The sequence below is a fragment of the Orycteropus afer genome, unplaced genomic scaffold (genome assembly GCF_000298275.1).
Source record: "Orycteropus afer afer isolate SDZICR_OR568_19922 unplaced genomic scaffold, OryAfe1.0 scaffold00149, whole genome shotgun sequence".
Lineage (NCBI taxonomy): Eukaryota > Metazoa > Chordata > Mammalia > Tubulidentata > Orycteropodidae > Orycteropus > Orycteropus afer.
The window spans coordinates 4,238,503-4,255,790 of record NW_006921736.1 but is presented as its reverse complement, the minus strand read 5'-3'; the positions used below and the strand labels follow the sequence as shown (position 1 = coordinate 4,255,790).

Here is a 17,288-nt window from a genome sequence, read left to right as displayed (position 1 = left end):
GCAAAAGCAGGTTCTGGGGCAGCATACACGCTGTTGCTTTGAGACTCGTGTCTTCATCTCCTGGCTCCAGCAGAACCAAGGAAACACTCAAGGCTTTCCCCCGGGAGTGGGGTCCAGAGGGATCCTTTGGAGGTGGTTTTTTTTTTTTTTTTGTCTCCTGCATTTGTGGCTGCCAAGAGGTGTTTTATCAGTGTGGCAGAGCAAGATGCCAAGAAGGGACCCTGTACTGTAAAGCAACGTGTCCGCCAAAGCAGATAAGGGGACTCGCGCTGCTGTGTGTATGCGCGAGTGTGCGTGTGTGTGCAGGACGTGCAAGCCAAGCGCGCTGAAATGCAGCTCGCCTCTTTCCCTGCAAAGAGTTGCTCCACTTCCCTCCCTGCCCAGCGCACTCGGGGAGCGCAAGGGGGAGTCCTCGCTGGCCAGGGCTTCCCGTGCCCCGGGAGCGCCGAGGGCTCGCCTGGCAGAGCATAGCGCAGCTTTCTCGGCGGGCGGGGGTGGACACTGGGCCTCTGTGTGCCAGCCGCAGCCGTTGGCTGGCAGGCGCCCAATCCTGGGCCATGCCACCGGAGTCTCGCCAGGACGCCCGATGAAAGACGAGTTTGGGGAAGGCTTGACCCCAGGCTGACAGCAGAAGCCGGCGTCGGGAGAAGGTCCGGCCGCTGTGGTCAGAGCTCACTGGGCTGCAGCTGCGGGCGGCGCCGGGGATCCCCCGGTGTGGAGGGAAAGAAAAGGCATGGCTTCGGTGTTCATGTGTGGAGTGGAAGACCTGGTGTTCAGTGGCAGCCGCTTCGTGTGGAACTTGACCGTGTCCACGCTGCGGAGATGGTACACAGAGAGGCTGCGGGCTTGCCACCAGGTGCTGCGGACGTGGTGCGGGCTGCGTGATGTGTACCAGGTGAGCCAGGACGCACGGCGCCCTCGGGCCCTTGCGGGATGCCAGGCGCTCGTGGGAAGCTGGCTCCACCTGTATGATTTTATTCTCTTTCTTCCTCCACCTCTTTTCTTTTTCAACTCCTAGCAGATTGCTTGGCTCTTGGTCAAATTCTCAGCAGCTGTAGGTAACTGTTGCCTGACAAAGCTTGCCTAGAAATTTTCCAGCCCGGCATGGGGACCACTTGTGAGTTAGTCCCAGCATTTGCAAACATGTTTTAGTGTGATGGTTTACTGGCTGGTACTTGGCTAAAAAAACTGAAGCTTTGCAGCAGAGGGTCTGCAGGGGGAAGTTGACATTCAGATGGTACCTTCTTTTGTATTTCATAGGTGTTGGGATGCACATTTCAGGGGCAATGGTTTCATGCTCAGTGTACATCCAACAAGGCCTTAGTGCATTTGCATTCTTCCATTTGATTTTATTTCATTTTTCCATCAGACAGCCCCAACTTGCAAAATAGAGCCAGGAAAAGCTAATTGTGTGTCTACAGGCTTTTGGAAAGAAGGACCGCAAATTCTGAACACTTTGCAGGAGGATGATGGGCTGAGGAAAGGAGGGGTGGCCTGGCTGAGCATTGGAATGCTTACGTGTGGATTTACTCCCTGTCACACAACACAGCCTCTTTATTTCTCTGCTAGGTCCTATCCTGCAGGCAAAAAATGCAGCAACTTTGTTCAACTATGAGACTGTTCATCCTCTCTGAGCTGCAGCTTGCCAGGATTTTTTTTTTTTTAACAGTAGTTGAGTGGATTTAAAAGTACTGTGCTTTGGTTGTTAATATATTTTAGGTTTAAAAAAAACTATCTACTTTGTATTTAAGATTATACTTGTTATTTACTATGGGAATGTAGTATCACATTTTCTTTCTTGCAATGTGGAATAGCTTTGATATTCTCAAGATACTATCATTTATCTCTCATTGTGTTGTGTCCCATATGCAATTAAACACCTGGTTTTAACAAACTACGGTCTTCCATCAATCAGACAAAATTGAAAGACCATGCCTGAGATTAGACTGTGGGAATCTGAATTATCAATGTCGCCTTGTCATCCTGGTTAAAATGTGAGGAACATTTTGGCTTGTGTTCTGCACCTCTTGCTTTGTGTAACATGTCTGTGATCTCTTACATTTTGAAATGGGATCCAAAAGCCAGGTTGAGAACCATGGCAGCACGGGGGGCAGGGGGCGCTTGAGAGTATTAGGGAGCTATGCAGAAATCCCACCTGGCTACATTACACAGCTCACCTAGATTTTTGAAGAAAATTGGGAAGGCACTGTTCAGCTAAGTCTGTAGACGTGCCCCTTATATAGTTTTTCCTTTTTTGTTTCTAATGTTTGAAAAACTTTCAAAAGGGAAATGCAAATATTGTAGCCAAGCAGATAAGTTCTGTGCCTACTCCCAAAGGATGCAGGGGACTCATGGCTTATCTCTGAAGCTGTTACCAATTAAAAAATGGAGGTTCCTGAAACATGGAAACCCAGGGGTTCTTTATAAGGTTGTTCAATGATTATTTTTGTGCAGAACAGCAACTTGAAGGACTACTCTACTAAAATATGTTTTCTCTGCTATATTATGGATGGTGACTGAGCCAACACCCACTCATAATGATAAGAAAGAACATCTAACATAATGGTGACCTTTTTATCAGTATTGAGTCATAAGTAGAAGAAAGTGATCTCTAAGTTTGATGTTTTCTATATCTTCAGAGAAATAGGATTTTAAAAAATATTTTAAAACTTGGAAGAACCATGTTGTTAGGTGCCATCGAGTCAATTCCAACTCACAGCTACCCTATGTATGGAAGGAAAAACTGTCCAGTCTATAGAATTCTTAATTGTACAGTAAATTATTTACAGAGAAACATCATTTCCTCCGATGCCTTTTATTATTTTTAATTCATGTATGTATTCATTTATTGATGATGAAGACATGCATAGCAAAACACACACCAGTTCAACAATTTAGTGACATTGATTACATTCTTCAAATGTGAAACCATTCCCACTACCCTTTTCCAAATTGTTTTATCACTATTAACATAAACTCAGTGCTCCTTAAGGTTCACATCTAACCTTTCAAGTTGCTGTTATCAATTTCATCACATACAGATAATTCTTTTTTAAAAAATTTTTTATTGTGATTTGGGTGAAAGTTTACAGAGCAAATTCATTTTCCATACAACAGTTCATACACATTTTGTTTCATGACATTGACTGCAATTGGCCACAATGTAACAGTTCTCTTTCCACTTCCTCCTCATAGTTACCTCTTCTCTGTGTCCTTCCTCCCATGCATTCCTGCCCCCAGAGTTATCTTCCTGTGCAAACACTGCCCTTCTGTTCTCCCTGGATTGATCACTGTAAGGAGTGTATCTACCTGATATAAATGTTTACTCCGTATGCCTGTCTATTGTTTGGCTGGAAAGCACAGGAGTGAGTTCCAAACCTAAAGGGATCATAGTTTCAGGGGTCTCATCAGGCTCTGTCAGACCAGCAAACCTGGTCTTTTTTTATGATTATGTTCTCCCACTCTATCCAGGATCTCCTTCACCAATCCCCCTTCAAGTGGTTGACAGTGGTAGCTGGGCACCAACTAGTTCTTCTGGTCTCATGGTCATATAGGCTGAGGATCACATTGTCTACTAGTCCCTAGGACTAATTGTTTCCATGTGTCTTCGCTTTTCTTCATTCTTCTTTGCTCTGGATGAGGAGGAGAGATCCATTGTTGCAACAGATAATTCCTTAAAAGAGCATAATGCTCAAGGGAAACTCTTTGGGCTTGAACGTAGAGACTAAAATTGTATAGAACAGAGATGCAATGAAATAAAGAAATTAACACCTTAGGCTCAAAGTTAAATAGACATAGTGATGAAATCTACCTCTTCCTGTGTGTAACCATGGGTAGTTATTTAATCTTACTATACTTGAGTTTCTTCATTTTGATATGGGAAATATAATAGCAGTAATCACAGAGGGTTGATAAGAAACTTAACTGACATGTAAGATATTTAGCACAATGCCTAGATGTTAGGAAGCATTCAATAATTGTTATCTGTTCTGTCAGTTAAGATGTTTTTCGATGTAATAGGAAACCCAACTCAAACTCAGCTACAGAGTAAAATGTAGTAACTTTTGACACAACCAACTGAAAAGTCTAGCTGTGGAATGAACTTCAGGCGTGGTTTGATCTGGGCACTGTGCTTGTTCTCATGATTCTTTCAGCCCTGGTCTTATTCATATGTTGGCTTTATCCTCAGCTGGTTAAATGCCTCATGATGGTAAACACTTCTAGGAGTTCCAGGCCTCACATCTATGTATCAAACCACTCAAAAGGAAAGAGAATTTCTTATACCCACCAACTATCAAAACCCCCAGGTTTCTTAGGGTAGTGGCTTAAAAAATGGCTCCTTTTATGTGTGCATACAGTACACAAACACAGGATATCTATGGCATTAAAATTGCAAGAAAGTGATAATGAAAAAATAAAGACTGGCTTGGCTTGGCTTTGGCTAGTGGGGGAGAGAACCCATTTTTGAAACTGGAAGTGAGGTTGACCCCTCTCAGACCACATGCCTTCCAAATGACAATAGAAGGCCAGATAGTTACTGGGATGCAACCAGCAATGGCCACTACACCTACTAGTATTAGAATCTCAAATCTAGCATTCTTTAAATAAAATAGTTATTTTTCAAGATGAGTATAAAGATTAAAGTGTAAACATCTTTGTAAATATTTTGGCCACCGTAATTTGAGTTAAGGTCCTGTGAGTCCATCATTATAATACCTAGCCATATTGCTATCCACTAATTCTGAATTCTGAACCATAAAGGGGTTAAATACCACTGTACTTCCCAGTTTTCTGGTATATAAACTGGAAATACACACCAGAGAGTGACATATTTTACCATGTTTAATTTTTTATCATCTTGATGATTAAAAGGTGTTATTTTTCTTACTACTAGCCTGAATAGTCTTGTTTGTAAGGAAATCCAATGCTCATTCACTCTAGGGAGAAATAAGGGGGAGTGGGAGATATCCATTACATGAAATACCTGGCAGTCCCCTGAGGGTGTTTTGTTTATTCATATACTATAAATGAAATAAGATCTCCCACCTATTCATAAGGCATTTGGCAACAACGTGATTGCTTGGTTAGCAAAGCCGGAGAGGCATAATTTCTTTGGAATTGAACATTTCCTTCACTTCTAGATATTGGAGAGGGAAGAGACTTAATTTGCCCACAACCATGAATAATTAAAATACCGGCTATAAGGCATTTTTGTAGTAATGTGACTAAATAAAAAGCAGGCTGCACTGAACAAAGACATGCTTTATGAGTGAAGGTTTGAATTTGGTTAAAGAAGTAGGCATTGACCATTCACCTTCGAGTACCAAACCAAAATACCAAATCCACTGTAGTCAAGTCCATTTCAACTCACAGCAACCCTATGGAACATAGTAGAACTGGTCCATCAAGTTTCCAAGGCTGTAATATTTACAGAAGCATACTGCCTCATCTTAGGAGCTCTGGTAGCATAGTGGCTAAAGCACTTGACTGCTAACCAGAAGGCTGGTGGTTCAAACCCACCAGCCACTCCTCGGAAGGAAGGTTGGGCAATCCTACTTCCGTAGTGATACTGCCTCGGAAACCCAAGGAGGGGTCTCTATGAGTCGGGGCCGACTCGACGGCACATAACAACAACAACAACAACTGCCTCATCTTTATCCTGTGGAGCAGCTTGTGGGTTTGAACCACCAACCTCTTGGTTTGCAGTGGAGCACTTTAACTTCTATGCCACCACAGCTCCTTTCATCAAGTACAATTGGCTGAATTATAAAAGCTGTTCCATCATCCATATTCTACCCTGCTTGTATCTTGCCTGAATGGATTGAGTTTCAGCAGCTACTTAGGTTTAACAATAATTAAGGAAGAAAATGATAGGAGAATGTTCTTGAGAAAGCTAAGATCAACATCTTTTGCCTTTAATTAAGTGTGACATAGTCTAATAAAGACTTCAGATTGTTACTTTGGAATTAGACTTTCCCCTCCCTAGGCTTCCAAAGGTAGAATTTCTTACGAACCCTGAATGGAGTCATTTCCCACAGCAGGAAGCAGCTTGGACAGAATCTGAGAGCTTTAAGTGACCATATCAGAGACTGGGTAGCTCCCATGAGGCAGGCAGCTGACACTTAGAAGGTAGCATGCAGTACTGAACACTCAGGTTGTGGGCTTAAGCCAGGACTGTTTGAAACCTGGTTTTGAACTTGAGCAAATTTAACCTTGAGCAAACTACTTTCCCTATCTGATCCTCATTTTCTTCTTTGTGAGATGGGAGAACAGTAGGACCTGCATTACGGAATAGGGTGAGAAATTCATCAGATTGTATATTTAATATTTATCACCATGACTGGCACAGTCAAATACTCAAAAATGTTAGCTCTTGGTTATGGAAAAGCCTTAACACCAGACCTATAGAAGATACTTGATAAAAGATAGCTAAGAATATTATAGGAGTCTATAAGTGTTGTACATGAGGCTAATGCATTCAACTGCTAACTAAAAGGTTGGACATTCAAGCCCAACCAGAGGCTGCTTATAAGAAAGGCCTGGTGATCTGCTTCCGAAAAAGAAGCCACTGAAAACTCTATAGAGCACAATTCTATTCTGACACACATGCGGTCATTATAAGTCAAAGTTTACTCAATGGCAACTGGTTTTAAGAGTGTTATCATTTTTTTAAGTGAGAGCTCTCTGTGAACTGAATTGCCATCTTAACAGGTGAGGATGTTCAGTAAAAGACACTGTGAGGTATATAGAGTAGCCCTTGGCTGTTTGAACTCGTCTTCCATACAGTAGAGCCACATGCTCTTTCAAGCCCTGACATAATATCTAGGAAGGGTTGTAAACATCTCATAACTAGGTTATCTGAGGGGATAATATCTCTATATCCAAGACTCCAGTGATCCACAGACTGGTAGCACCTCAACTTTGTGTCTCACCATGTTGGTTGGTAAAGACCAAGTCCTCCAAAGGGCATTTCTCCATTGAGAACCCAGTGACCTTGGAGTATTCAAACTACATGTACTTAACCTGCCGCTACCTGGAACTATTCGTTAAGAAAAAAAAGAAGAAGAAGAAGATCTTTGAGTCAATTCCAACTCATCATAGTGATCTGAAAGACAGAGTAAAACTGCCCTTAGGGCTTCCAAGGTTGTAATCTTTATGCAAGCAGATTGCCACATCTTTTTTCCCTGCAGAGTGGCTAGTGGATTCAAACCACCGACCTCTCAGTTAATATCTGAGCAATTTAACCAGTATGACTCTTTGGCTAGAAAGAGGCCACTAGGACTCTTTGACTAGAAAGAGGGCGGGCAAGCTACAGCCCATAGGCAAAACTGGACTGCCACCTGTTTTTGTAAATAAATTTCTCTTGACACGCAACTATGTTCATTCATTTATGTGCTGTTTATGGTGCTTTCTCTGTGCAATGACAGAGGTCAGTGTTGTGATAAAGACTGTATTGCCCACAAAGTTGAAAATATTTACCATCTGACTTTCCATAGAAAAACTTTGCTAATCCCTGGACTAGAAGGAAAGCAGTACATCAGGTGGAGAGTGGTAGGGAAAGAAAAGTCCAGAATTCAATCAGAAAGGAAGGAATCTGGAATAATTTTCTCATCAAAAATCTCATCACTAGAAAAGTAGCAAATGCTTAGGATGAATACTTAGTATACTTGAACTAGGTGCTTCATTATAAAACATGATTGGTGTTATAGATGGATTCATTCATTTATTCATTTGTTCACACCAAAAATAGTCAACAAGTACCCCCTATGTTCCAGCAACTGTGTCAAGGTGTTAGCCAACATAAAGTCAATATAGACATCATCCCTGCCCTCAGTAAATATACTATCTTGCAAAGAAGAAAGTTAAGGAAATCAAACTCTATAAAAAGGCTACGTTCAGGGTGTTATAGGAGAACAAAGGAGGCTCTAAATTAGACAGGGATAGAGCAAAAGAGGAAAGGGAGCCCAGGATGCTTCCTGGAGGAGGTGATTCTTCAGCTGACCTTTGAAGAACTAGTAGGAGTTAGCTAGATGAAGAAAAGTGGGAGGGCATTTCAGGCATGAAGCGGCATGAATTTTGGGGGGATTATAAAGAATCTTTTAAGGCTGATCAGTAGAGAGACGAGAGAGAAAAAAAATACCTGAACTTGAATGACTTTAACTTAAATGACTTTAAAACTAAGGTTTTAAAGTTTTTCTTCAGAACTTTGAAGTGATGGGAGAGGTTGATTTAGAACTATAACTGACAACAATGAAGCTGATAGATTTGGGAGAGGGTGACATACTGGCGACAGGAAGGGCAGATAAAGACTGTTGCAGTGTTGTAGGTGTATAAATCAGGATAATATAAGTTGCTGTGGCAACAAACAACTCCAGAATTCTAGAGGCTTAAAACCATAAAGGTTTGTTTTTCTGTTCACAGTACCTGTTCAGTTATGAGATGGCCCTTTGGCTTTTCTTCATTTAGCTAACTCCTACTTGTTCTTCAAAGACCAGTTATCATGATAGAGAGTGAAGAACTAGATTGGATTTTGCACTGGCAATTAAATGCTTGGCCTCTAAGTAGTTCCTGTCACTTCTCATAAGTCATTGGCCAGAACTGGTCACATGACCAACCTAACCACAAGAGCAGGAAGGACACTCCTACCGTGGAATAGCACGCATGCTGATTTAGATTTGATTCCTTAGGAAGCCAACTTTGAAATGGAGATTGATATAAGAAGTTTATTAGAGAGCATTTTTTTTTCTTTCTTTAAATTTTTATTGTGATTTGGGTGAAAGTTTGCTGAGCAAATTCATTTTCCAAACAACAGTTCAAAAACATTTTGTTTCATGACGTGGACTGCAATTCCCCACAATGTAACAGCTGTCTTCTCACTTTCTCCCTGTAATTACCTCTTCTCTGTGTCTTTCCCTCCCATGCACTCCTGTCCCTCAAGCTGTCTCCCTGTGCATATACTGCCCTTCTGTTCTCCCATAACTGATCACTCCAAGGAGTGTGTCTACCTGATGTAAATGTTCACTCCATATGCCTGTCTCTTATTTGGCTAGAAGGCACAGGAGTGAGTTCAGTTCTAGTCCTGAAAGGTAACTAGGGGTCATAGTTTCAGGGACCTTACCAGGCTCTGTCAGACCAGCAAACCTGGTCTTTTTTTTTATGATTTTGAATTTTGTTCCACATTGTTCTCCCACTCTATCCAGGATCTTATTAAAGAGCATTCTTAGGATCACCACTATGGAAGGGAATAGAAGAGCGTAGGATTGAGTAGAGGGAGAATTTCAGGTACAGTTGAGGCTCAATAGAAGCCTCAGACTTCATGGGCAGGTCCAAGAAGCTAACACATCTGGACCTTCCCCCACCCATATCATCCCATTATTGGAGTTGGCAGCCCTTGGGAAAGGGGTATGAACTTGGACTAGGCAGCTTTTGTTGAGGTCTGTCAACTTACAACACTCCCAATAGCTGAGAGAATAAGTCCTTTAGTCCTTAACAGAGCTCTGGAATACAAAGAATCTATTACAAATACATACCCCAGCAAGTGAGAGGATCGAAGCCAGACTAAAGCAAGGCCAGACTAAAGCAGGAAGAAGGTAGAAAGTGAAGATTCCATTGGTATTAAGAATATATAATCTAACTTTAAAACTTGGCCCAAACCATCAGTGTAGTCTCCTGACTGTAGACTCTTCATGCTATTGAATGGATTGGGCAGCCAGTGAAGTCAGCTACTATTAGTAATAAATACAGAAGGAAGAGAAAACTTGGTTGATAAATAAACCCATTGCCATCGAGTTAATTCCAACTCATAGTGGCCCCATGTGTTACAGAGTAGAACTGAGCTCCATTAGATTTTCTTGGCTATGATCTTTGCAGAAGCAGATCACCAGGCCTTTTTTCTGTGGTGGCTCTGGGTGGGTTCGAACCACCGACCTTTAGCTTAGTAGTCAAGCACAAACTGATTGCACCATGCAAGGACCTGAAAAACTAACTAGGAGCCCACTTTTCACTGGGCAAATTCATTTTCCACTTTTTCTAATGACCAAAGGTGAGGGTTTTATGGCAAAGAATTAAGATGCTAAGGTACCTAAACACTGAAAAGGACAACTACCTTAATATTTTAGCTCATCACTTGACATAAATGGATTTCTAAAAGACCAAGTCATTTAAGGTCAACAAGATTAATTTCAGCATCTTTGAAAAGCATTTCTGAACCCTTGTTAGTGTTGAAAAACACCACATTAAAAATGGAGCCTTCTGCCTTTTCACATTTGTTTGTTTTTCTCATTCCATCTTTTTTTGGTGGAGCTGCAACATAAAATAACTTCCGTGCTTATCCCTTACTTATGTTTATTCTGAGCATTTGTGATGCCACAGCTGGTTGTTATGGAAAAGTTTGAATGACTCAAATAGGGAATAAGATCTCTATTTCTAAATTTTATGAATAAGACCACATGACTTACAGAATAGAAAGGAGGCAAAAATTAAGCTCTCATCAAAAACAAAAGCCAAAGTTCATATGTCATTACATATATGTACCTATATGTATGTGTACATACATGATAGATATATTCCAACATCTTTAACATGAATATTTGCTATAAAAAGGATAACTGATATGGTAAAGTTAAGTAGTCTCATTTCTCCCTATTGTCTTCATTATTTGTAGTCTCTTGAATTTTGTGTTTGGGTAAAGCTTTTTGCTTAAATAGCTATTTTCCCTTTAAATTGTACTTTTTTAGAGTCTCATTATCTTGACTTGACTAACAGCTACTCATTATTGAGTAGCTGCTATGTGCCAGACCTTGTGCTCAGCATTTTACATGTGTGTTCTTACAAAAAGAGAGAGAGAACATTTAGGGATGATTTAAATATGCAAAAATACAATAAATAATATAGCTAAAGTCTGTGCACCAATCCATGAGTACTGTACTCTTTTAAAAAAATTAACTATATGGGACAAAATGGTTAACAGTTATGCTAAGACACAGATGTGAAGATTGGCAGCCAATGAAACTAAGTTATGGGAATGTTGTTGTTGTATTACGGAAGTAGATTGCCCAACCTTCCTTCCAAGGAGTGGCTGGTGGGTTTGAACCACCAGCCTTCTGGTTAGTAGTCATGTGCCTTAGGCACTATGCTACCAGAGCTTCCAAGTTATGAGAATGGAATGTTTAAAATTGAAATAATGAGAATGTTGACACAATATAAATAAAGTAACCAATGTTACTGAACAATATATGTAGAAATTGTTGAATGGGAGCCTGTTTTGCTATGTATATATACACCAAAAATACAATAAAATATTTCTTTTAAAAATCTCTGCACCCACTGCTCAGTTTTAAGATAGCTTAACATTTCTCTATAATTGCTTCATAAATTTTTTGTAATGAAATAAAATTGTGTAGATTCAGTTGAAACCTCCTTCATATCTCCCCTCTCTCCCTAGAGAAAATCCTACCCTGAAGTTGGTGTTTATTTCTATGGGTGTTTTTATAATCTTGCCACGTATGTTTGTATCTATAAATAATATATAATATGGTTTTATTTATTTGTGAAATTTACAGATATATATGTATCATTCCATTATCTCATTTTTCTCTCATCAAGTATTTTGAATTTATCTCTAAATTCCTTTTCACCTCTGTATTACATTGTGTGAATATACCAGTCTCTTGTTGATGAACATTTAGGTTATATCTAATTTTTTTGGTTCGAAAATTTTTCCAATGAAAATTTGTGTTTTTGCCTGCTATGCGCAAGAATATGAGTTTCCATAGAGAGGGTATATACTAAAAAGTACAGTTGCTAGATTTTCAGCTTTTTAGATGTTGTACCTTGTCTTTGATCTTTATAACAATTCTTCAAGATGATATCATGAACCCCTTTTATTGATTTTATATTTTCATATTGCTAATAAGGCCAGGTGTTAGATTTTGAACAGAGTTCTAACTGAACAAAAAGAGCTCTGGCTATCAACTTGTTGCTTTATTTATTGAAAGATAAACAGCATGTAAAAGTAACTAAAAAACTCACTGCCATCGAGTCAATCCCGACTCATAGCGACCCCCCTTTGGGTTTCCGAGGCAGTGTCTCTACGGAAGTAAATTGCCCGATCTTCCTTCTGAGAAGTGGCAGGGGGGTTTGAACCACCAGCTTTCTGGTTAGCAGTCAAATGCCTTAGGCACTATGCTGCCAGACTCCCCTTGTAAAATACTATAAGATACTATGTGAAACTAGTATCTTATAATTTATTCACTTTATTATTCACTCAGAAAACACCAGGTGGAAAAATACCATAGTGTTTAAAAATTAAGCCTATGAACACAGATTGCGTGAGTTCAAATCCTCAGAGTTGGGGATAGATGGATGGATGGATGGTGTAAGTATCTTCTTATGTTCAATTATCTTCAGTATTCTAAATTTCTATGCATATAAATACCTTTACAGATTATTAAAATATACAGAAGCCTTGGATCCTCCTCCCTCTTCCCCATCCCCCAGACTAAGATTTATAGTCTGGGTGGCAACCAAGAAAGGGGCCTACTGACCACCTTGTGAAGACATTTTGGCATATAAACTTGTTCATGGCACAGCTTCTTATGAGGAGGCTGTGGCAACTTAATACTGCTGTTTGGCTTATTCTGTGAAAGCAAAGATGCACTATTTAGCTCTTTTATTTCCGTCTCTCTAACAGGAAGCTGTTAAACTGTTTCCTTCCCACTCCCCAAACTCCACTCAATAGGACTAAGACCTCCAGTTTCTCAGGCATGAAGGCTGTGGGATACCATTGGTAGCTGACTTTTTCTTCCTTTCTGTGTGAGCTCTCCTTGGTTACAGAACTTGAGATTTATAACTGTTAAGGAAACGCAGTTATTACAAACATCATGCTACCCTGGGGTAATGTAGCCAGCAAATATTTTTACAGGAATTAGTTTGTCTCATTAAAATGTGATTAGATGCTTATTATCCAGAGAGAAACGGGCCTTGATAAAATAAGGAAATAGCAGAAGCTTTTGCCCATTATACTGCCAAGTAGATTCCTACTTATAGTGACCCTGTAGGACAGAGTAGAACTGCCCCATAGGTTTCCCAAGACTGTAAATATTTACAGAAGCAGACTGCCTCATCTCTCTCCAGTGGAGCAGCTGGTATGTTCGAACTGCCGACCTTTTGGTTAGCAGTTGAGTGCCTTTACCACTGTGCCAGCAGGGCTCACTTAAGTTTGGTATGAATGTTAACAATAACACTGATTAAGAAAATGGTAGCTTTTCAAATGTAAAAAAAAAAAAAATTGTACCCTTTCCACAAACTAGATCCTAAGCCAAAAGTTACCATGATTTATGAGTGCAAGCTCTGACAAGGATTTAAGCCCTAAAGCCACCAATGAATATCTGTGTGGCATGAGCATTACTTGACCTGTTGGTACCTCATTTCCTTGTGTATGAGATAGCAATGATAATAGTGCCTACCTCCCAACATGCTGTGGAGACAAAATGAGATCATAAAAATGCAGGTCTCACCAGGGTGTCTGGCTCATGGTGAGGATTGGTTAGCTATAATTATTTCTATTTAATGAACATTTTCTATGTGTCAAATATAATGCTAAGTATTCTCCTAACAATGACATGAGGTAGATATTATTAAACACATTCGGCAGTGAGGGAGGAACAACTCAGAAAAGAAGGGTGAGAATTGTTGCACAACTTGAAGAGTGTTCCCGATTTTGCTAAATGGTACATGTAGAAACTTTTGAATTGGTGTGTGTTTTGCTGTGTATACTCTCAACAACAACAAACATAAATTATTTAAAAACCCCATTTGGCAGACACAGGAAATTTTTAGAGATGTTAAGTACTTTGTCCAGGAGCAAATATTTAAAATCAAATCTGTCTAAATCCAAATTTCATTCATTTGAGTCATTATATGAAGAGGAGTTACTTTACAAATCAGTCAACCTCTTCCTTTTCCACGTTTGCCTTCATGGTATATATTTCCCAAGACTTGCCAAGTCTCTAATCTCTACCTATATCATACCCTATGGCCTTAGCAGGAATTGATAAATTCATTTAGAGTAACGTGGAAAGGGCTGGTAATAGTGCCTACTCTATTTCTGGAAGCCATCTGTTCATTTTAAAAGACAACACTGTTTTAGTTTCTTAGCCCTGCCATAATGAAATACCACAAGGGGTGGCTTTACCAAACAGAAATTTGTTTTCTCACAGTTTAGGAGGCTAGAAGTTTGAATTCAGGGCACTGGCCATAGGGAAGTTTCTTTTTCAGTGCTCTATGGAGGAAAAAATTTTCTGTTTCTCTAGACAGCAATTTTGGAGTTCCTGGGCTTCTAGACTGGTATGCGTCCTTTATCTTCCGATAGTGTGGGTCTTCCCCTTGTGTTGTTTTCCTCTGCCCCTAGTCTGCTCTTTTATATTTCCAAACTGAGTAGTTTTAAGACACAACCTATACTGATATGGCCTCATTAACTCAACAAAGAAAATCCTATTCTCAAATGGGATTTATATCCACAGATATGGGGTTAGGATTTACAATGTGTAGTTAGGGTACATAATTCCATCCATAACAAAAGTCTTTGGCTGTGAAGTAAATTTGTAATTGCAAATGTGTAAGCATCCACAAACCTGTGGCTGAGAGTTTTCTCCCCTCCTCCTATCCCAGTTCTCCCTAAAGTCAAATCATGTCAGAATTCACATTAGTCCAAGGGAATTCTAGCACACCTTACTTGTTAAATGCACAGACTCTGGAACCAGACTGCCTGTGTTCAAATCCCAGCTTCACTACTTATTACATATGTAATCTTGGCTGGTTACTTCACCTCTCTGCCTCTCTTTTCTATCTGTATATCTATAAATTGGGAAAGATATTATTATATTGCCTTGTACAGTAACTGTGAAATCAAAATGAATATGTGTGTCTTTAACCATACATGCACATGCACACATAAATAATACTTAAAGACACTGTCTGGGATATAACCAAAAGCCAAACTCACTTCTGTCAAGTCAATTGTGACTCATAACAACCCCTCCTTGGGTTTCCGAGGTGGTATCTCTACAGAAGTAGATTATCCAGTCTTCCTTCAGAGGAGTGGCTGGTGGGCTTGAACCACCAGCCTTCTGGTTAGCAGTCAAATGCCTTAGGCACTATGCCACCAGAGCTCTCATCTGGGATATGGTATGGCCTAAATCTTTTTAAAAAAATTAACTACTATTCCATGAGGAAACATCATTCATTATTTATTGAATATTATTTATTACCTTCCAAGCAGTTTTCTGAGTATTTGAGATGCAACAGCATAACAGACAGATTTGGACCCTGCCCTCATGGAGCTCACAGCCTACTAGGAATGACAGGAAAAAACAAAACAGTAACAAAGGATTTCTTTCCAGAGGTCTTACTAAAGCCTAGACCCAAAGGGTCAGAAGGAGCTTGACATTTGTAGATTAAGGAGAATAGCATTCTAAGAGGAGACAATACCATGTGTAAAGGCACTGAGGCAGGAAAGAGCTCGGAGTGTTAGAGATATGGAGAGAAAATCAGAGTGGCTGGAGGGCAGCAAGAAATGTAGAGTATCAATCAGAGTGTGGGTTTGGAGAGGCAGCAGGAATCCTATCACACAGTACCTCGGTAGGATTCTGGATTTCTCTCTAAGCATGGTGAGAAGTCATTTAAGGTGTTTTAAGTAGATGAAAGACTTATTCATTCATTCAACAAATGTTACTGAAGGTGTATGGGAGGAAGCAGAGGCAGGGATACAGGTAAGGCTGGGGACCCAGGCGACGGCCCTCCCAAGAAGCAAGAAAGCCTGGGAAAGCAGAGAAAAAGCCGTGTGTGTGGGGGTGGAGTGGGGTACCAGGACAGAGCGAGGAAGCAGAGGCAGGGATCCAGGTAAGGTAAGGTAAGGCCAGGGATGCAGGCCACGCCCCTCCCAAGCAATGGGAAAGAGGCAGGCATCTATGTATGGGGAGGGTGGAGAGATTTTGAACAGCTAAGAGAGACAAACTTGTCTGTCAGTTTGTCCTACTATGGTGGCATGTTGCTGTGAGGCTTGAAGCTGTACCACTGGTGTCTCAAACCCAGTAGGATTACACATGGTGCACAGTTTTCAACATCTTACAGATTGAGACAGATTAGGAATAAGGAGGAGCCATCCACTTCTCAAAGAATTGGCCAGGGAAAACCTGGCCAGAGAAACACTGTCTGATACATTACTGTGCAACTTTATGAATAGCTCAGAAGCATTGTCCAATACAGTGCAGGAGGGTAAGCCACTTAGGTCAGAAGACTCTCAAAATAGGACCAGGAAAGAACTGCATTATCAGAGTAGAACCAATCTTTATGATATGGATAAGGTAACGCTTTTGAGACCTCCATTTGCTGACATGGCAGGATTCCAGTTGAGGACAAAGAGCTGCAAACATCCATTCATAATCAGAACATGGAATGTACAAAGCATGAATCTAGGAAAATTGGAAGTTGTCAGAAATGGAATGGAATGCATAAAGATTGATATCCTAGGCATTAGTGAGATGAAATCGACTGGTTTTAGCCATTTTGAATCAGACCACCACGTGGTCTACTATGTCAGGAATGACAATTTGAAGAGGAAATGCATGACATTCATCATCATAAAGGATGTTTCAGGATCTGTCCTGAAGTACAGTGCTGTCAGTGATAGGATAATATCCATATGCCTACAAGGAAGACCAGTTAATATGACTATTATTCAAATTTATGCACCAACTACCAAAGCCAAAGATGAGGAAAATGAAGATCTTTATCAGTTTCTGCAGTCTGAAATTGACCGAGCATGCAGCCAGGATGAGTTTATTATCACTAGTGACAAGAATGCAAATGTTGGAAACAAAGAAAAATCACTGGTAGTTGGAAAATTTGGCCTTGGTGATAGAAATGATGCTGGAGATCACATGATAGAATTTTGCAAGACCAATGACATATTCATTGCAAATACCTTTTTTCAACAACACACATGGCGGCTATGCACATAGAATTCACCAGAGGGAATACACAGGAATCAGATTGACTACATCTGTGGTAAGAAGCGATAGAAAAGCTCAGTATCTTCAGACAAAACCAGGCCAGGAGCTGATTGTGGAACAGATCGTCAACTGCTTATATGCAAGTTCAACTTGAAATTAAAGACAGTTAAAACAAGTCCACAAGAGCCAAAATATGATCTGGAATATATCCCTCCTGAATTTAGAGACCATCTAAAGAATAGATTTGATGCATTGAACACCAATGAACAAAAACCA

At 40.3% G+C, this 17,288-nt stretch overlaps 1 protein-coding gene across 1 annotated transcript in view; it reads left to right on the top strand.

Moving 5' to 3' along the window:
* The first annotated feature begins 280 nt into the window (after window positions 1–280).
* FRMD4B (FERM domain containing 4B) overlaps window positions 281–17,288 on the top strand; it is a 294,915-nt gene continuing 277,907 nt past the window's right edge. Inside the window, 1 exon segment of the mRNA XM_007946064.2 lies at window positions 281–895. Within this exon segment, the coding sequence (XP_007944255.2) occupies window positions 281–895 (615 nt within the window).